Source organism: Pogonomyrmex barbatus, unplaced genomic scaffold, assembly GCF_055798465.1.
Source record: "Pogonomyrmex barbatus isolate J1 unplaced genomic scaffold, ASM5579846v1 scaffold5, whole genome shotgun sequence".
Classification (NCBI taxonomy): domain Eukaryota; kingdom Metazoa; phylum Arthropoda; class Insecta; order Hymenoptera; family Formicidae; genus Pogonomyrmex; species Pogonomyrmex barbatus.
In genome coordinates, this window is record NW_028297149.1 from 6738200 (window position 1) to 6757709 (window position 19510).

The following is a 19510-nucleotide window of genomic DNA, read 5'->3' on the forward strand; positions in this document are numbered from 1 at the left end:
TCATGTCTATTTATTACAAGTTTATTTATTACATTCTTTGTATTAAGTTTTACCTCTTGATCGATTGTAACCACTCTTTGAATTGAGTATTTCCTTCAGGATTGATTTGAAAAGCAGCTCTTGCTGCACAAACAATACTTGCAAACTCTTCATAATCGCCAGCTGTTAAATGATATAATTTTTGATGCATACACTGAATGTACCTAAAACCAAAATATGCCAATTGTTACTTGACATTAACTTAAGGCAAAAAGAATTCCCATCATCTTTAATTTCCTTTTTTTCATATTTTTAAAAGCAATACTAACATCTGTTGGCACTTGTGTACCAGTGGAGCCAACAAGGCGGATCTTAAATGCTGTACGATGAGTGCTGGATTGTTTCTAGCAAGATATTGAGCTGCTTCCAGAGCAACATGGTGAAGGACAAAAGGACTCACAATGCTATTCACAGCACAGATACACAATTGATGCATATATTGTGTACCAAGTCTTTTTGCAACTCGAAGTAAGAACTTAACATCCTCTCCATAAGGTGGATTTCGAGCATATTTGGCTTGAGGCCGATCATCATGCACTCTACGAGCTAAAGTTTCTAACGCTAGCATACCCACACGATATGCAGAAACAAGAGTTCGTAATTGCTGTTGATTAAACGCCTGGCTCTGTCGATGAACCTAGAACAAAGAAATTACCCACGTTTATTCAATATAGTAATATTTAGCTACATTATTATATTTTATTACTGTACATATTGTTATTATTGGAAATTACCTGAGGTTGAGCTCTTACAGTCGATATTATAGATTGCGTCTGAACTAGCGCGGGCCCAGGTAAACTGTTTTGTCCAGGAAGAGGACCCGCTACTCCTTGGACCTGAATAACAATGTAAAGTTATATTTCTGAGGGATTTCAATAGATGCAAAAATCAAAGCGTACAGCAGAATGATGCTTACTGGTATAGGTTGTTGCATTGTATATAAGTGACGCGTTCCCGGCGTTGGTGGAGGTTGTGGTGTATAATATGGTCCAGGCGGAGGTGGGGCCGCTGGAGGTGGATGATGTGGATGTTGTGGATGTCCGGGATGATGTGGAAACGGATGATACATTTGCATATGTGGTGCGGGTGGTAAAGTAACTCTGTGTGAAGGCATCGGACCGCTAAACGTTGCAATAGAATGGTGAGGATGTACAAAACTATATGGACCCACAGCATACGGCATACCAACGCCTGAAATAAAATTACAAAACAATATTTAGAAACTTTAATAAGAGTTTTAAAAAAAGAAACTCGTTTGTTTTACCTAAAGGTGCCAAAGTTGTAATTGTTGGATGGGTGTAGTGCTGAGGAGGTGGCTGCGTGCTGGTAACAACAACTGTCTGTGCTGGTCCAGGCATCATTTGAGTATTTGATAGATCCACAGAAGGTCCTGGATCGACTAATAATACACCATTAAGATCTAATTGTAAAGGATCGTGAGGAATCTCATCCTGCTGGTCTCCACCAGGAGTTTGCTATAAAAATAAAGATATAGAGAGATAATAAATTCATTTATATTACTAAAGATAATAGTTCATTTTATTTAAACTTACCCGAAGATATAACTCGTACCAATATTTTGCCACTTGGAAAAGGACCTCTGGATAGACACCGCCTCCTTTTGCAGTATTCTCCACTGTGATACAAGCTTTTTCCAACATGGCCTCGCTCTGCTCTTTACACTGAAAGAAAATAAAATATATAATTAACATCTATTTGCACATATAATATATCTCATCATATTATATACCTGAGATATAGCCCTCTGGATTTCATTAGGATTAAGAGCATGTGCATGTGGTAGACAAGATAAAGCAAGTTCCGCTGCAGCTCTGACCATATTTGGATCACTACCTCTTGAAGATTTATCAGCTATACTGACAGCTTCCGGTGGCGTCAAATGTCCTTCCCAGCTGTCAATAAGAAACCAAATAGCCGGAGCTCCAATTTCCATTGCTTGACCAGTTATCCAAGACACATGACTTGAGTATGTACGACTGAGCCAATTTGGGCTAACACAATTGTGAAGACCAAGAGCGTACAAGCCAAGTTGGAAAGCGCACATATGAAGTGCTCTATGGGGGCCGTGATGATTTTGACTAGTAGATGGTTGAGTGAATAACGAAGTTGAACTTGTACCACCGGCCTTCGATAAGACAGTCTTTGCTAATTCACACATGAAATGCGCGCTTGCTTCTGATGGTTGATTGGGAATAGATGGATATAGCCTTTTGCTTTTATATCTAAGTAAATAAAAAATATAAATTAATGCATAATATATATATATATTTATTGTTAATATAATCATATCATATATTTGTGTGTTATAATCACGTACCGTGTTTCTTTAGTTCTAATAGGCACAGGTGGCTGCACGATTTGCGGTTGTATAGTTAATGCGCTCATACCAGTTTCCAGTTCTGCACTCGTACTGCTATGAGGTCTACTATTAGCGCCAATAACGTTTTCACCGCCATTATCGGCCCCAGCGAGAGGAGACGAGCGTTCTTCATCATGAACGAATCGTGCCATCTAAAATTTTATGATAAAATATCAATATTAAATAACAATTTTAAAATATCATTATTGTTATATATATGAGTTTTGTACACAAATTTTCTATAAAATTATAATTGTATAAGTTTTCTATATCGTAAAAAATATCTTAGATTTTTACCTCACTCTTTGTAGGAGGATTTGAGGTATAATAACTGCTGAGAATGGGTGATTTAATAAGTTGATGAACATCTCGATCCAACAATTTATCCATTATTCTGGCCAATTTTACAGGATCATCTTTGTAATGTACTAGCAGAGTAATGGCCAAATCTCCCCTGAAACAAAAAAATTATTATTATTTATATTAATAAACATATGTATAGACATATATATATATATATATATATATATATAAAATATTATATATTAATAATATAAATATTACCTTTGTCTGCGAGTACCCTCACAAAGAAGTGGATGATCTGCTTCACTCACATTTGCTTTTAAGCCTAAGACAGCCACGGCGGCGTCAAATCCAAGATTTGGATCAATTTCCGAAGGTAGTTTCACTCCTGTGAAATATTTCAGATTTCTACTTTCTATTTGACAAAGAAATATTTCTTCTTTTGTATTTGCTTTTGTACATATAATTCAATGAAATATTTATTTACGAAAAATTTAAGACATATTAAAAAAATATTCCATACTTGGTACATCAAGAGCATCATATATGAAACTAGCCAACATTATTGGTAAGAGGGCATGTCCTCTTGATCTCATAACTCCATCTCGTAATTGTTCAGCTCTCTGTTTTATCATGGCTAATTCTGTCGGTCCCAAAGGAATTCGTTTCAATAAAACCACCAACTCGCTTTCTTGATGAGCTAATTTGACCTAATTAAATTAAAAATTGCCATCAATCTCATAAATAACATGAAATAAAATAAAATTCATTTTGTTATTGAATTGTTCTCACTTCTAAAGGTTTTGTGTTAGCTGGTGGTCTAGCCATCTCCAAACCAAAAAGGCCCACACGAAATGCCAGATTGTGATACTCTGGATTCTCAGCAAGCACAGTACATAGAAATCCGCATTTTGCTAAAGTTGCTGATGCAAGACACGTTACTTGATGAGACGCTGGATTTACATGTTGCTGTAACACCATTACATATTTCTTTAAAATCGTACTTATTTTAATTTGTTGCATAATTTTTATATTTTTAAAAATATACCCTTTTTCGTTTGTTCTTTACTGGCACTGGCGGTCCCTCGATCATAAGATCAGGAGGATTGGCCAATAGTTCTTCGGCTAGCTGTACTCCAATGATACAAGCTTCTCTCGTATGACCATGAGCATAAAGTCCTTCTGCCCGTGCAAACAAAATGTCCCATGGGTCTTCCGTTTTCTTTAAATTATTTAAAACTATACTGGCATCCGGAGTGGTAGCGGTATGCATATTGCTTTTTGCATATTTACTCGACAGGCCACTATTATTGGTCACAGTTTTTGGATCGTAATAGTAAACATTATATTCATCACCAGAAGGACTATCACTACTAGACGAGGAGCTTTCGTCCTTGAATGGCCTCCCAGCTTCTTTCTCCTGATCGGATTCTTGTTCATTTTTAACCCCTTTAGGCATAACCGTTCGCGATTTATCACGACACTCGGTAAGATTCGTCCTACTGCACTTCGCGTTCTCGCAGGCAGGTTTGTTATTACTACTATCACTACTATCACTATGTGTCTCGGACGAGGCGTTTGAGCGATGCTTGTCCGAGCCTTGAGCGTTCTTCATACTAACGTTACTGTTGGAAGATGACTCGCTACCAGCCCCTTCCTAAAATAATGCATCGTCATAATGTGATTTAAAAAAATATATTAAGAAAGAGGCATTAATATTAATATTTATTATGTGATAAATTTAAGTGAAAGAAAAATAAAATGAAAGAATAATGACCTGCGAATCAGTATCGCCGCAATTATTTATTTGAGCACAACCTTGTCTGAGAACAACCTGAGACTCAGATATATCAGGAATGTCGGTGTCATTTTCACAGAAACCTTCAGAGCTAACACTGCTACGATTTCCGTCACCTCCGCTTCTTGAACACATTGGGAATTCACGCGGATTCAATCGTCGTCTGTCTAAATAGCTAAACTCAAGACCGACATTCAATGGCCGTCGACCATGATGATGTGAAATTGGCGGTTGATAATTTAATACTGCCGAACTGGAATTTACCTAAAAAAAATTGTGCGTTTGTCATTCCTTAAATAATATTTCTTTAACTGATATGGAAATAAATTGTAAAAGTCGCTTAGAGATATTTAAAGATACTAACTTGATTAACCTCTGTTCTCGTATCGCCGGCATGCCGAAAACACGTGAAGGGACAGTGATACATAGGATTGTTTTCAGCAGTATATGTAATTCCCGGTAAAATATATTCATCCCAATCAAGATAGCATGCCTCAAGCGCCGATTTGAATCCGGTAAAGACTGTGAGATCATGTTTCAGAGAATCCTTTTGTGAACTATTACTTCTATTGTGCGAATTGTGTGGCACAGAACTACCACGACACTTGGCAACCTGAACATGTAATTAAATTCAAAATCAAATTTGATTTATGATTTATTTATTATTTGATTGATTTTATTTATTTATTATTTGATTGATTTTATCCGAGAGGAGCAAAGAGACAAGAAAAAAAGATGAGTGTTGCTTACTTTATCTGTAATCTTCAAATGCCAAGCCATAAACTGATCGTGCAACATCTCGCGCTCTGATGGCGATAAACCGGGATTTAGAGCGGCCAATCGCCAGAGAACGACGATCTCGTCGCACAGAGACGAACAGGCGTGTTGAGAAGCGTGCACGTTGCTGTTCATGTTATGCTTGCTGCCATATCCTGTGCCGTTCAGTAACGCGACTTTGGTATTAAACCACCAAACGAGGATCTGTTCGCAAGCCATACACTCTTCCGTGATAATCTCTAGTAAAGGTATAGCATTGCGGTCATTCCTCTTGAACATTTCGCGTACAATAGAAAGTAAATTCCACATGCCCTCTGGTTCACGCCCTCTCAATGGTCGCAGCAAGGACGCCCATTCGGACGCGGCTGGAGGTGCAGTAGTACTCAAGTAATTAACATCGCTGAAAAAAACATGAAATAAATTAAATAAAATAAATTATGTTAAGCTGCAAATGCACTCGTCGATTTATTTACGCGTGGCTATTCACCTGAAGACTATAGGAGCTGGCACACAGAACTTAATAAGGATTTTCTTGATGTTATCGTGTAACGTTTTTTCGTCTAAGTACCAAGAGGTTTGATCATAAGCGGATGCTCCGGCAGTTGGATCCGGAGCTCCGCAATAACTGTTAATAGCGCTTGGTTGGGTCGAAAGTAGCTCATCCAGGAGTCGCTGGGCAGTAGGTAGAATTTGCTGAGGTAATTCACTAATGAGATATTGAGCGAACTTCTGCAATTGTTCTCGATGCAATCGCGACAAGGATTCGCTAACTGGCGCTCTTAGACATACTTGAGTTGGCTGAAAAAAATATTACAAACATTAAGATAACCCGTTCTTCTATATTATTCGATACAGAAAAAAAGATAAAATAATAAAAAAATGTACATTGTGTGTAATATATATCATACAGAAGTACAGAAGTACAAAGTACAAAATAAAAAATGTATATAAAAAATGAAAAAAAAATAAAAATTAAAAAATTTTACTAGACGTTATTCAGATTTTCCTCCTTTCTTCTAATTCGTCTTTGCCATGTCTTCTAAAGTTAATATGCGCATACCATATGTATTCTATGCAGGCAAACAGCTACCACGTGTGCGCACCAATAGGCCGTTGAGGAGCAGGTGCAATTACATGATGTAATTCTTCGCCGATCAAAGGTCACAGCAACATTGAATTGTGCTCTGACCCCATTTGTTTGCGGATTTACACTGGCACTCAGGTGAAATCCTGTGGTAATATGAGGCATATATTGACAAAAGAGGATAAAGAAACAGTGATAAAAAATAATTTAAAATAAAAATCAAAAAACAGGGCGGTAGAACATTATAGAAACTTATACACAAAAGTATTACTGCCACTTTTCATAAAAAAATCTTGTCTATCTACATTTTCACTGCGTTATTCAATTTTGTACAGAGATTAATCATATATTTGCTAATATTAGTAACTCGTAAAATATCAAAATAAAATTTCACAACAATTCTATTTTAATATAAAAATATTTTGCGTTAAAGTAATCGTGATGTAAAGTATCTTGCCGATTTGAAGCGGCTCCTTAACAGTCTTTGCACGGTAAAGATGCTCGCCGCGAAGAAATTCGTCGGCGCTTCCATTTGCGAGACATGAATAAAGCCGTATGTCTTCTTCATTATCCGGGAAGCTCCAAAAAGCTATTCTCAGCTGAAGCTGCTCCGGTACAGGAGGATAAAAATGTTCGACCAGCTCGAAAGGTATATGAGATGCGACGCATCTCGCAGAAAGTTCGCAAAGAGTTGGCACCGTTTGTTGTCCATCTGTAACAAAATAATAAACCAGCGACGATAACAACGAGACTCAGCGATAAGAAATTTATCGAACATCACTAATAATTTACAAAAAAAAAATATTATACTCCTAGCAAATGTTAATCTTCTTTCTTTTTATTCGCATACATTTGTTCGCTGCTGTAACAGCTGTACAGCTGAAAAATAATTGCGCGACGCTCTTTTCCCGTCTTCGTTCACAATTATGACGTGCAGCAGGCTCGTGCAAAAAAATAGTTCGTCACGAGTTAGTCGCCACAGCAATATTCTCTAATTATCATCCTATGCCCAGTAACGAGTAGGCGCGCTTTCGCGACTTTGCTGCTCGCGAGGTAGCGTGCATGATTTTCTCGAAAGATAAACTCGGCACCAATGCTTGAGAAAATAAAAATTGTCCTGCAATAATTAGCGGTTTTCATGGGGATACTTGGTAAAATAAGCACGGGATAATTGTCCACCTGTGCACGTACCTCCCTGAAGTTTTCAATGCCTCAGGCAATTCTTTCTGTTTGAAAATAAGTAAAATTCAACTATTCTTAATTGCTATAGATTGTAGTTTTATTGATAACGTTGATAATGTCGGATCCACACGAAAATTAAAAAGCACATGTGTTTAACGCGTAGTTTAACGTTTGTTTCAGTATATTATTACGTATTTCTCATATCGAGAATGAAAATGTCGGGATAGAAGAGTTATCGGGGTACTTTGTGTATTATACAGCATCGCCTGACATCAAGTCATCAAAAACGTACTCAAGTAACATTGCACAACATGATATATTAGTCCTCACTGTGCTTATCACTCTTCAAGTTATTCCACAAATGGTTCTATTGCTAAAGCAGTCAGCGAAAGTAAATAGATTCGTCTAGCGATGCGGGCTCGATAGAGGGCTTTTTCACCAAAGTCCACGCTTAATTAAGTTTAGAAGCGCCAGAAATAACTCGGCTAATACCGAAAGGAACGGTTCGTTAGCGATAATTGCGATCGATGGCATCAATCATCGTTACCGTCCGTCGTATATGGACTTTTATGAATGACGTTCTTATTTGCGCGGCTTCCACGATACAAAGAGTGATACATGAGAACCTTGGACAATTTATGGATACCGGAGGAAAAATAATGGGAAAATAAAGATGTATGAAAGCCAAGAGAGCATGAGATATAAATCCTATTCACCAAAACTTCGTTTCGTCACGAATAAATCTCGTCGAAAAATTTCGTGTATAATCAGATTATATCGCAGCGCACACACACCACACCACACACCACACACACGCGCGCGCGCGCACACACACACACAGAGAGAGAGGGAGAGAGAGAGAGAGAGAGAGAGAGAGAGAGAGAGAGAGAGAGAGAGAGAGATGATTTTTCCAATCCGAACGAGACATACGACAGTTTTCGCAGGATGTTGCTCAGCGCTTTATCGATCTTCGGCTGGACGGCGGGGGCGCAAGTTCGAGTTTCAAACGAGAGTGCGGCATCGAATGCCTACCGTCCCGGAAAGTAATACCGCCGAATCAATAGCGAAAAACGCAGGTCTTCACTTTCACGCGCGGTGGACGCGATACCAGAAAGTTATTATCCGCATATTCATGGCCGACCTTACGCGGAACAGACGGATGAGAAAGCAAGCTCTCGCGCGCCGTTCTGAAAATAGTCGACCGGTTTAATGAATGGACGCTTGTACATAATGACGCTTCGTATATAAGTTCGCGTTACACGTGTTTGTTAGATGCCATCCGTGCCATATTCGACGCGGAAATTTACAGCGAGCGACTCGTCGCGAAAAATTTCTAACCAGTCGCGCCGACGTTGAAAACGGAAGAGCACTCACATGAAATGAACGTGAAATGAAAAGCGCACCCAGTGTATTTTTCCCCTCTCCCGCCTTTTACTCCCCGGGTCTTTCTCATGCGGGGACCGTAACGAGCTTGCTGTGGTCGCGGTTTTGCTGTGCAACGTAATTTCCTTCTGTTTCGACGCAAGCTGCGGCCGCCGCGCCGGAAAATTCTCTCGGATAATCGCGCTCCCGCTCTCGCAACTTGTCGAGTGCCAACTTACAAAAAATTTCCATTGCTCCGAGACCGTTTTTTTTTTTCCACATGATATTTGCACGATCAAGTGGGGAGAGCGAGATACTATCGAGTTGATGCCAATCGAATAATGATTTAATTTGCCGAAATTCCATTGTTCGCCACGCGTCACATTATTAAATTGCTTCTCGTTGGGGAAAAGTTAAAAGAAAATAAAGAAAAGATACAGCTGTTTCGTTTCGTTAAAGAGGAAAATATTTCGAAGAAAAGACTCGGTATTCTGAAAGCTAGTTATTTTTTAAATCGCTCAGAAGTAGAGAAATTTCAGAAGTGATATTAAAAAATAGTCCAAGTCGCACGGATTGAAATAATAGCCCGGATCTGTCCAATTGAGATGCATTTTTAAAATGTATTAGGATGAATAGTGGAGGAGAGAGGGAGAGATATAGGTGAGCAAACATTTCTACGGATTCGCGAAATGCGTACGCGCTCGGTTTCCACAAAGCGGAAGCTCGGCAATCAAATTAAGATTGAATCAATAGAAATTGAATTTCCATTAATAATAGGTCGCAGCGTGGTAACGTCATTTCCGTCGGATCGAGAGCACGCGAAGCTCCCGCCGTCTCGACTCCACTCGGATTCGCGTTTCATACGGATACGGCAAATGCGGATCTCGGTGCAAAGAACGATAGGATAATCGAACCGAGCTTAAGCAATCGCATTAAGCCATAATACTACTGTTGCAGCCTAATGCGATTGCCACTTACAATTGCGGTTATCTAACGAGCGTTCGAAGCGCAGTAATCATCGCACGCATTTTGCGGCATTACAGATAGTAATCATCCGGGAAGCGTGATAAAATAAATAATAAAACTGCAATATTTTCTTGCAAAATAGTTTGCAAATGTTTCTTAAACTCTCTCTCTCTCTCTCTCTCTCTCTCTCTCTCTCTCTCTCTCTCTCTCTCTCTCTCTCTCTCTCTCTCTCTCTCTCTCTCTCTCTCTCTCTTTCTCTCTGAAGATCCGTGAATTTTCACGTGCCAACGGGCGTCGACCGCGGCTTATCTCTCACGTAAATGGAACTCGAACCGCGAGTGCGCGTAATCACCCCGCTATCTTTTAAACTCTCCGAAATACAATCCGGAATTCTCGGAGAAACGGACAAAATTTGCATTTGTAATTCCGGATTCGCCTTATCCGCCTCTACCTATTACACGGTGGTGCGCGAGTTGCGTTGATTCTCAGCATCCCGCGCGACATCCCGGAAGAATATTTCTCGCTTTATCTTCACCGACGGTATTCTGTTCGGCGGTGCCTGTTTTACGGCTGAGCGCGGAATCATGTTGCGCGGATTTCATAAAAGAATCGCGCTATAATCTCGCGTCTCGGTGCAACGAGCTTGTTATTCCGTCTGGAACAGAAGGAAACCACTACTCCATAAGCACTATGTACGTAGAATTGAATTGGCCTTTTCGAAAAATACGCTAAATACAAAAAAAAATTAATATATCTTTTTTTCTTGTAGAATCAACGAAAGTTCGAATGACGTAATTCTGCAAATTCTGGGAAAGCTCACCGGCCGATACTACCAATCGTTTCCTTCATGTAAGTAGGTTCTTATCTTGCCAAAAGTGCGGCGAGATTCGCACGTTTTGCCACTAAATCTCATATTACGTCGAAACTTGCGAAGAAAGACCGAATCTAGCCGTTTCAAGTTGCGAATGGCCGTCACGTCGTTGGCGATGTATTTCCAATAGTATCGTTGAAATGTATTTCTACACGTATGTAGACACGATTTGATTAAATTGCCGAATCTCCATTATACTGTCGTCGATAGACACAACAGTGAGTGCAGATAGACAGAAGGAAAGATCGCGAAAAGTGAAGCGACGCGTCTTGTCAAAGGGATAAAATGCATCGCGCTTCAAAAGATCAAAAGGGAATTTATTTTTCGTGAGTACAATAGTATTTCCAGAGAGTACTCGGCTTTTCGTTTTTCGCAAACGCGCCCGCGTTGTCTTTTGTCTACGGTTATTTCTGTTTTCTTGCGGACAAAGTAGTAACGAGTAGTACGGAAAAGTGATTGGTACCGACAGTCGTGCAATCATGGGACATCAAAGCGCTATCGACGTGTTGACCGGGGATGGAACCGGGTAACGGTTCGTTAACCAACCGCTCGCGCGCGTTTACTACAAATTTTCAGCTCGTTTTGCAATAGTTTCTCCCCGCGATCGAAACGCTGACCCTCCGATGAAAGATCGATAACGTCGTAGACGTCATCGCGAAGTCGCGCGATAAAACGCGCAGTAAAAAGGTCGGAACGGGAATTAAATCGATTGCTAAAAGGTTTTGCCATGAAACAGCGACGTTCTCGTTACTTAGCAAATATATCGAATGTCTCACGTCATTCAAAGTGATGATCATTCGCGTGTAAAAAAAAACACGGGGAACTAAGCGTAACTTTCAGTAAATTGGAACTCCCATCATCGCGAATCGAATTCAATAAAATTCAGACTAGGATAATAAATTAGCGTATATAAATAGCGTTAAATTTTTTTTGATAGGTGCGATGGTGCGGGTTTCAGCTTAATGGAGGATCTAAGCGTATTTACTTTATGTTTCTCATCTACGAAAAATCGTTCCAACTCAATTGAAAGCGTGCATTGTTCGGAATTAACTGATAATAAATCGCAACTTCGAGATTGGAGAAATCCCGTCTCTTTGTCATCTCATAGAGTATGCGTAAAACTTAATTCAGATGAGGAAACGGCGACGTTTAAATATACTCTCCGAAGAAACACGTCGGGACCGTAGAAATCGTAAGAACTTTTAACGTAATAAAGGAACTTTCTGTCTCGGTATTCTCGCGAAATGAAATTGCGACCTGCCAAATGGTGAAAGGGTCATAACTCGAATACTTTCATATAACAGCTCGCAACGTGATTCCATTACTTGAAACACATCCTTTACTCCAAGCCAATTCGAATAATAAATTATATATAGAAAATACAAAAATACGACTTTTCAGACGTATGCCGCAAAGGTTATCGTATTTTTTAAATAACGAAGACTCGGAACAAATTCACCGAAAATAAATTTAAGTGTCTTTTTTTAGACGCCTAGAGAAAGCTGGTACCTGGAACGTACTCCATTTTCTGGTGAGTTTGTTTTATCGAATCTCTTATTTGCGTAAAGGTATATCGATCGCAGCAAACAGGACTCGTAAGTATAATATTTGAATCAGCTTGTGTTTGCGAGGAAGAAGGAAATCGAATAAGGGAAGTTCCACGTTCGCCATAGAGCCGGGAAACCAGGGGGAAAGTCGACCACGCAGATTTTTCAGCGGGTATCGACGAACGTATCGGCGAATCCCCGGGAGAAATACAAATTGGGAGAAACTTTTCAGCGCGCTCGTAAAGCGGCACGAAAAACGCGCTCCGGTCGAAGCTCGATCGATGTATCCTAAGCGGATTACTCAACTTTCCGCCTTGATAAACTGCAATTTAAGTTTCGCGCATCTCTCGTCACGCTCTCGCACGGGAAGGAAAAAAAAAAAAGAGTAGCATAAGAGGAAAGTGACGTGATGTAATGGAAGTTCGGTTTCGTAATCTGCTCTTTACACGTGATAAAACGCACGACAAGCTTACACGTGACTTTCCTCGCGATCGGACTGTAACTCACGCGCGCGATGATTAACTAACTAATTCTTCGTTAAGCGGTTAAATCATCACGCTGCGCAACCGGCGTATCGAAGATACGCGAGAATGGCGCGTTCGTTATGAGCCATTGTGAGCCTCGTCCAATTTTACATCGATCGTTACGCGGAACAACAATTCGGTGAATTTCACGCGACTGCGTTCGCCTATCGCGCGTATTATCTTCAGATTAAAAGTTTTCCCCCGACGGGGGCGGACTTTTCGTGGAGTGTATTATGAATTAAATATGATTCACGGGACAGTCCAACGTATTACAAACTTTCTTCGGGATAAGATGGAGAGATCAGAAAGGTCTTTCCTCGAACTACTTTAAATCGCCGAAGGTTTGAGCTTCTTTCGCGAGAGATTCGGATAGACAAATTTTTACTTTAGATCCTTTGCACTCGCTTAAACAAGCTGAACTTTTAACGCTTTCGAGTCACTCGAGTGCCGAATGATTATTGTCGGATACATTGGCGCCACGATTCGTTAAGAGATCTGTGAGTCGAACAACTGTCTAGACGTTCCCTTTTAAATTTATTCTCGATTTACAAGTGATTTATTACACGATAAAACTTGGAAATAAAATACAAAATATTCGACGACATACCCGAATTTAAATTTACAGATTTTTCAGAAAGATTGAAATTCATGTTTCTCTGTAGAATAAACACATTCTATAGAAATATTGTGTGTAATTAAGCAAAACATAAACATAAAACCGACCTCATTAAAATATTGATCTTCATTGGTCTCAATAATGAAAATAATAATCGGACAGAAACGTCAAATATACATTTACATTTACTGTTCAGGAGACATCTAAGTGCCCTGAGAGTTAACACGCATTACCATTCTCATTTTATTCTGACTTTAATCCTTTTTTCAAATTCCACGGCAGAAAGAGGAGACACTTTTCCGATTACAACCGCGGGCATTAACCGTTGTTTTCCCAACGAGAGCCCGGGCTTTCCCTGTTTCCATCTGTGCTCTCCTCATTTGCGTAATGCCTCCTTGTTCTCGCTCATTTTCATGACGCGCGCGAGTGTTCTCATCCCTCGCGTTTTTATTCTTTCGGCGACAAGGCCCATTTTTTGATGCTTTGGTTTTTTATTTTTATCTTCGATATGTCATAATTTATATATACGTTAGTCAAGACTAAGCAAAATGAACTTGAGAATTTTTTTTTTGCAAACACAAAATTTATACTTAATATAAAAAAAATTACTTGTTAATCTCTAACACTGCTTGGAAAAATAAATGTGTTCATTTTTTTTGTTAAAAAATATCTGCCTTCGAGTGTGACTCCATGACGGATTATCTTACAGCATTTTCGGCGATTCCTTTTGAAAGCAAGTCTTCCGGAAAACGACGCGTTAAGGCGAATTCTTTCCAATGTCGCGCGGCCGACATCAAAAAAGATTTATCCATTCGCGTGACCAGGATTTGTCGGAACACACCGGCCTTTTTCATAGCAATGGTGAGCGATAAAACATGCCGCGCCCACGAGCTACGCCCCCGCGAGTCGCTCTCGCTTGGAGAACGTCGCTTACGGGAATAAAAGAGCCGTGCATTATTCAGCGGACGCACGTTTAGCGGAGCATGTTAAACTCGGCACGGGCCGATCTGCATCGCGTTTTATGCTTTTCGCAAGACTTCGTCTCGAGCTGTGTTTACAAATCGCATGAGATAGCGCAAGCTGACGAGCTGCACACACGAGGTGTCACCGACTTCTAGGAAATATCCTCTTTTATCCTCTAAGCGCCAGAAAGAGAGAGAGAGAGAGAGAGAGAGAGAGAGAAAATTCCCGTGCAACATTAACATGCTTTTTATCTAGATGTGTGTTAGTTAAAAGTTACCGAGTTATGAAAACAGCTGGAGAAAACAATGCAGTTTTATTACATTAAAAAAGAATTCCCGGCATTAAGTGTTGCACATTTAAAATAAGAGGAAAATAAGAGGAAAATGATTCTCTCTTTCTCTCTAAAATTTACAATATGATTCAATATTTATAATACTGCAGCTCTATGGTGCGTTTTTACGCACTATTTCCCGTGGAAACGTACGGATGAAATCGGTAGTCGCGCACCGTGCCGTTAATTTCCATCTAAAATAACGGTGCTCTCATGCTTTGTTTCCTAGCTTACAATGCTTCCTCGTGAGGTTTTCCCAGTCGGCGATACGTGAGTCTTCTATCTCTCTTTCTCTCTCTCTCTCTTCGTACAGAGTTCTCTCGCGAAATATATCACAAAAGCTGCTTCCCATAAAAAGCCAAAACTTTGATACGCGCAATTGTACGGTAGAAGGCGGTCGTGTTAAGAAACGTTGTTTTAAAAGATTGTTTTAAAATAATATTTAAAACAAAGTACCGTGTAATTTCATCGACGTGCCGCACACACGTCAGGAGCAATCTATTTTATTTTATAATTTATAATTTCATTTTTTTTAAACATGGAAAAACCGATGCGATATTTTGCTCAAAGTTTAGTCCGATACAAATTTTATTCGTCTATACGGCATAGAATTATCAGCACAGATTAGATTAAGCAATTTTTTTCTTTAGATAAAATAATGTTTGAACAGCGCACTGGAAGATAAATTAGTGGAAAGATACGTGTAGCTATAAATCCGATTACCTCGACGCATTGCGTAATGCAATTGCTTCCGTTTTCAAAGGGATTGATATTTCTTGTGATATTTCCCGCCCCTAGGAACAAGAGCTTTTACGTTCTTCGTGGATGACGATATCGTGCATGGACTATTATTACAAAGGATCCTTATAGGAAACAAACCTTGCTCGACTCTACTCGGGAGTCCTCTCGCCCTCGAGCGACGTTAATGAAATACCTTACAAATGCCAGGAATTTCAGAAAGCATCAAGTAGCTTAATTAAAAACGATATTTAAAGCGATTTAACGTTGTTCTTGCAGCATAATGATCGGATCTTCCAGTAATTACCAATTAAACGCCGGACGATCGGACGATGGTAATGAATTGTTCATCACATAATGTAGACCGCCTGTGTAACGTGTTTTAAATAAAAGCGCGTACGTATAGCGGATGTGGCGGGAGAAAATATGGCAATCTGACACTAAAATAAATATTTGTATGCAAATTTGTGCGTATATCTACGTATATGATAGTTATTCGGTATCCTCCCGTCCTCGTCCAGGATAAAGTGCGGAAGGAAGGCGAATCGAAACGAAACGCGTGTCGACAGACGCTGGATATCGCCGTTGCCTTTCAACGTATCGACGCGATATGCCGAAGCGACAAAGGCTCTTTTTACTTCTCGCAATCGCGATTGACATTTTTGCTCTACCCCGTTACTTTCAGTCGTGAATTTCCACGCCTCCCTCGGGGGACCTCTGAAAATGAATTTCGCGTAGCGCAACCGTCGGTGCATCGACCTCGACGATCGATATTCCACGGTAGCTAGAAAAGCGGCGCGGGGACGATGAAAAGGAGCACCCGTGAGAGAGATTTCAATTTTTATCTTCACCCCATAAAAATTGTTTATTCCTCTTCCGCTCTCTCCGTGCCGCGTGAGAACTGTCTGCCGCAGATAATATACACGAACGACGTTCATCGCATACCAAAACTTCTATCTGCTGCGGCGCTGCATATCGTATTAAGGCCGTCGATGAAGTCGCGTTAACCGATACGCGAAAGGTTTCATCGCTCGTTAATGAAAGATCTCGTAGAAAATTGGATAGTTTCATTCTAGAGAGATGATTTTTATAAAAATCAATTTTTTTTTACATCATTATTTCTCCCGTTTTCCCAATACCAGAGAGTCCGGTGAACCGTGATGCTTTCAGACTCGAAAAATAGGTCAAATTTATCGGAAATAGCTGCGATTTTGAGTTAATTTAAGTTCATCGAGTGGTCCGACGTTTCGCATTGATTCGATCGCGCTGAGAATCGAGAGGGAAAGAAAAGCGGAAGAAAACAGATCTTCCCTCGATATACTTTACTCATAAATCTACGTCGACCACAGAGCGTTTCGTTTCGGAAAAGAGATCAAAAAAGAAAAGGAGAAAAATTTCCGAAAAACTTTTACTCGATGTACGTACATCCCCTGAATTTATAACATTTTACAATGTAAAGTTGTAATAAAAAAATAAAGTTATGATAAAAATATTGCTCTTGAAAATGCATGGAATAATTCTTGATCAATTAAACTACCGATAATATAATTATCGATGAAACCGAAAAATATATTTTCTACAGGGTCTTCGAACCCCAAACAAAATAAATCCCCAAATATAAAACCCCAAATAAATGAAATAAATCTTTTTTTTCGCAGGATGTCTCACACCCTTTGAGATTTTTCACGGATTGTCTCGATGAAAGTCCTTCCGGCAGGGAAGCGGCAGCTTCCCGCAGTTGAGCATAATATCACCCTGGCGACGAACTCCATCCTCAACATCGGCCGGAATGTTCTCGTCGATTTTTATCGAAGCTTCGGTGACGGCGGTATTGAATTTGCGGTCGAGCGAGATGGCTCTTCCGGAATGGAGGTGGATTCACCGAGCATTATGGAAATAAAATGGGGCCGTTTTGAAAAGCAAGGCGAATAGCTGTTGTCGATAAAATTGATTTTCGAAGTGTTCGACTGGAAGGGTCAATGGCCATTTTGCAGGTAAAGCAAATTTCGTTAACACGATGACATGAACTTTTGGATTAATCGATCGTTCTCTCAATTCCAATCAAATCAAACATACATATTCATACGCGAGTTCGTAAGTGAAGAATTAAAATGCTTTTCTTAGCCTTGAAAGGCATTTACATTCAGCTCTATTTAAATAAAATCAAACTAAAGATTAAGTCTGATAATTATATCTTCGTTACGTAAAAACAATTCTTCATTGCTTTATAATTACTACTGATTTTACGCTCGATTTCACCTAAAATATTTCGACTCGTCTATTAAAATGTCAAAGTCGACCGTGGTGACTATAGTCGAAATAAAAAGGACGAATAAGAAGGAAGAACGATGTATAATCGAGCGCTACGTGCGGCGCTTGTGTTGCAGCGAAGGATCGAATATGTGTGTATACAGGACCTTTCTGGCGCAGCTCCTGCTCATATTTCAGAATCCCTTTCTGCTGTTGCACCCTGAAAGAGGTCGCCCACCCTCGTCGCGCGAAAACGAGGACAAAGAGCCATTTTGCCGTAATGCGATACGTCACGTTGCCGTAAGGCTATTCTGTATTCTTAACCGATTTAATTCTGCGTGAAGATCCCCCCAGTCGTTGAGTCGTCATCCTGATGAGCGGTGCGTAAAAACGACGGGACGAACGCTGCAACGCATCCGCCAAAAATCATCTCGCTGGTGATTTTTACAAGAAGAGATTGATCGGGAGAAGAGAACTTCATTACTTTCTTAATTATTTCACGCATCGTACGTTCGAGAGACTTCTTGGCGTAAAAACGGGAACGGTCAAGTCAATTGAAATTTAATTAAGAAAACGCCACCGCCGGCTTCGTCAATTTTAAAAAGCCGAACACTACCTCCAGAAGCTACCCACCCACAGTGATTGCGAAACTTATCGATCATATCTGTCGCATTAATCAAGCCGCACAATGCCGGCATTCGCATGCAAAGAGCTCCCGTAAAATCATATCGTACCGAGATCCTGCGTCTCTCGCTCCGCCTCGAGAAGAACCGATTTCATTAATCTTCTTACATCAATGCGATGCCTCTCATCCCCGTCGCCGTGATCGCCCCGCGTCGGCTCCTATGCATTTAGGTCATTACGTATCCGCACAAAAGCCTCTTACCAATGTATGCAAATCTCTCAATGGCAATGATTAACTATTAAGCCAATTTCGTCCGGAGCACATTATCGATACGAGATATTATTTCACCGAGATAAATCGACACAGAGATATTCTGTTTCTGAAATGTTTTCGTTGAATAAAATGTTTTCGTCGAACATCGTAAAAATCGTACGATCGTAAAAGAATCTAGGATCGTCGTAGGTATGGGATCGAAATTCACGAAACAAAAGCATGTGCACACCCTGCGACGGAATGGACGATTCTCTTGGCGACTATAGCCACGGATATGAAATATGGCTTGTCATAATGTATATGCCCGAGATACGCGTACCAGAGATACTCGAGGTGGACAAAACACGATGCATTATTACCATTACTTGGCATTTGTCTTCGTCAGGGGAATCTCGCTATTATCAGCAAAACGAGTCTCGGGTGGATACGGATCGAAGATACATTGCTGAACTCATTCGAGTGAACGTTAGCCATCTAATTATTATACTATACTATAAAAATATAATTAAGAATCGATGTTAATTGTGAATATATATCATGCTTCAATTATTTCAAATAATTCAGGACTATAAAATTTTGATTTTCTCTTAATGGAAATATAACTAAAAAAATTTTTTATATTTATCTTGTCACATAAAATGTCTCCAAAAAATAATTGTTTCTCAAAAAAAGTTCTAAAAATTTTCTTTGTTATGGAATAAAAAATATTGCATATTATATTGCATAAAAAAATATAGAAATTTTATATTGTCATATAAATGTCTTCAAAAAAATAATTGTTTCTCAAAAAAATGTTCTAAAAATTTTCTTTGTTATAGAATAAAAAATTATATTGCATTAAAATGTGGAAATTTATTCATTAATATTTTTGTGCATACAAA

At 39.6% G+C, this 19510-nt stretch overlaps 1 protein-coding gene across 1 annotated transcript in view; it reads right to left on the reverse strand.

The window, feature by feature from the left end:
- Positions 1 to 19510, reverse strand: part of Dora (zinc finger SWIM domain-containing dorado) — a 58669-nt gene that overhangs the window by 13471 nt on the left and 25688 nt on the right. Inside the window, exons 2-20 of the mRNA XM_089081924.1 lie at positions 6839 to 7093; positions 6358 to 6527; positions 5785 to 6095; positions 5271 to 5697; positions 4885 to 5133; positions 4500 to 4784; positions 3771 to 4379; positions 3515 to 3691; positions 3246 to 3432; positions 2984 to 3110; positions 2717 to 2873; positions 2378 to 2571; positions 1790 to 2282; positions 1593 to 1721; positions 1304 to 1514; positions 956 to 1230; positions 774 to 875; positions 309 to 676; positions 54 to 203 (exon numbers count right to left, since the gene is read on the reverse strand). Of these exons, the coding sequence (XP_088938050.1) occupies positions 54 to 203; positions 309 to 676; positions 774 to 875; positions 956 to 1230; positions 1304 to 1514; positions 1593 to 1721; positions 1790 to 2282; positions 2378 to 2571; positions 2717 to 2873; positions 2984 to 3110; positions 3246 to 3432; positions 3515 to 3691; positions 3771 to 4379; positions 4500 to 4784; positions 4885 to 5133; positions 5271 to 5697; positions 5785 to 6095; positions 6358 to 6360 (4454 nt within the window). The 5' untranslated portion in view covers positions 6361 to 6527; positions 6839 to 7093. The remainder of the gene's footprint in view (positions 1 to 53; positions 204 to 308; positions 677 to 773; positions 876 to 955; positions 1231 to 1303; positions 1515 to 1592; positions 1722 to 1789; positions 2283 to 2377; positions 2572 to 2716; positions 2874 to 2983; positions 3111 to 3245; positions 3433 to 3514; positions 3692 to 3770; positions 4380 to 4499; positions 4785 to 4884; positions 5134 to 5270; positions 5698 to 5784; positions 6096 to 6357; positions 6528 to 6838; positions 7094 to 19510) is intronic.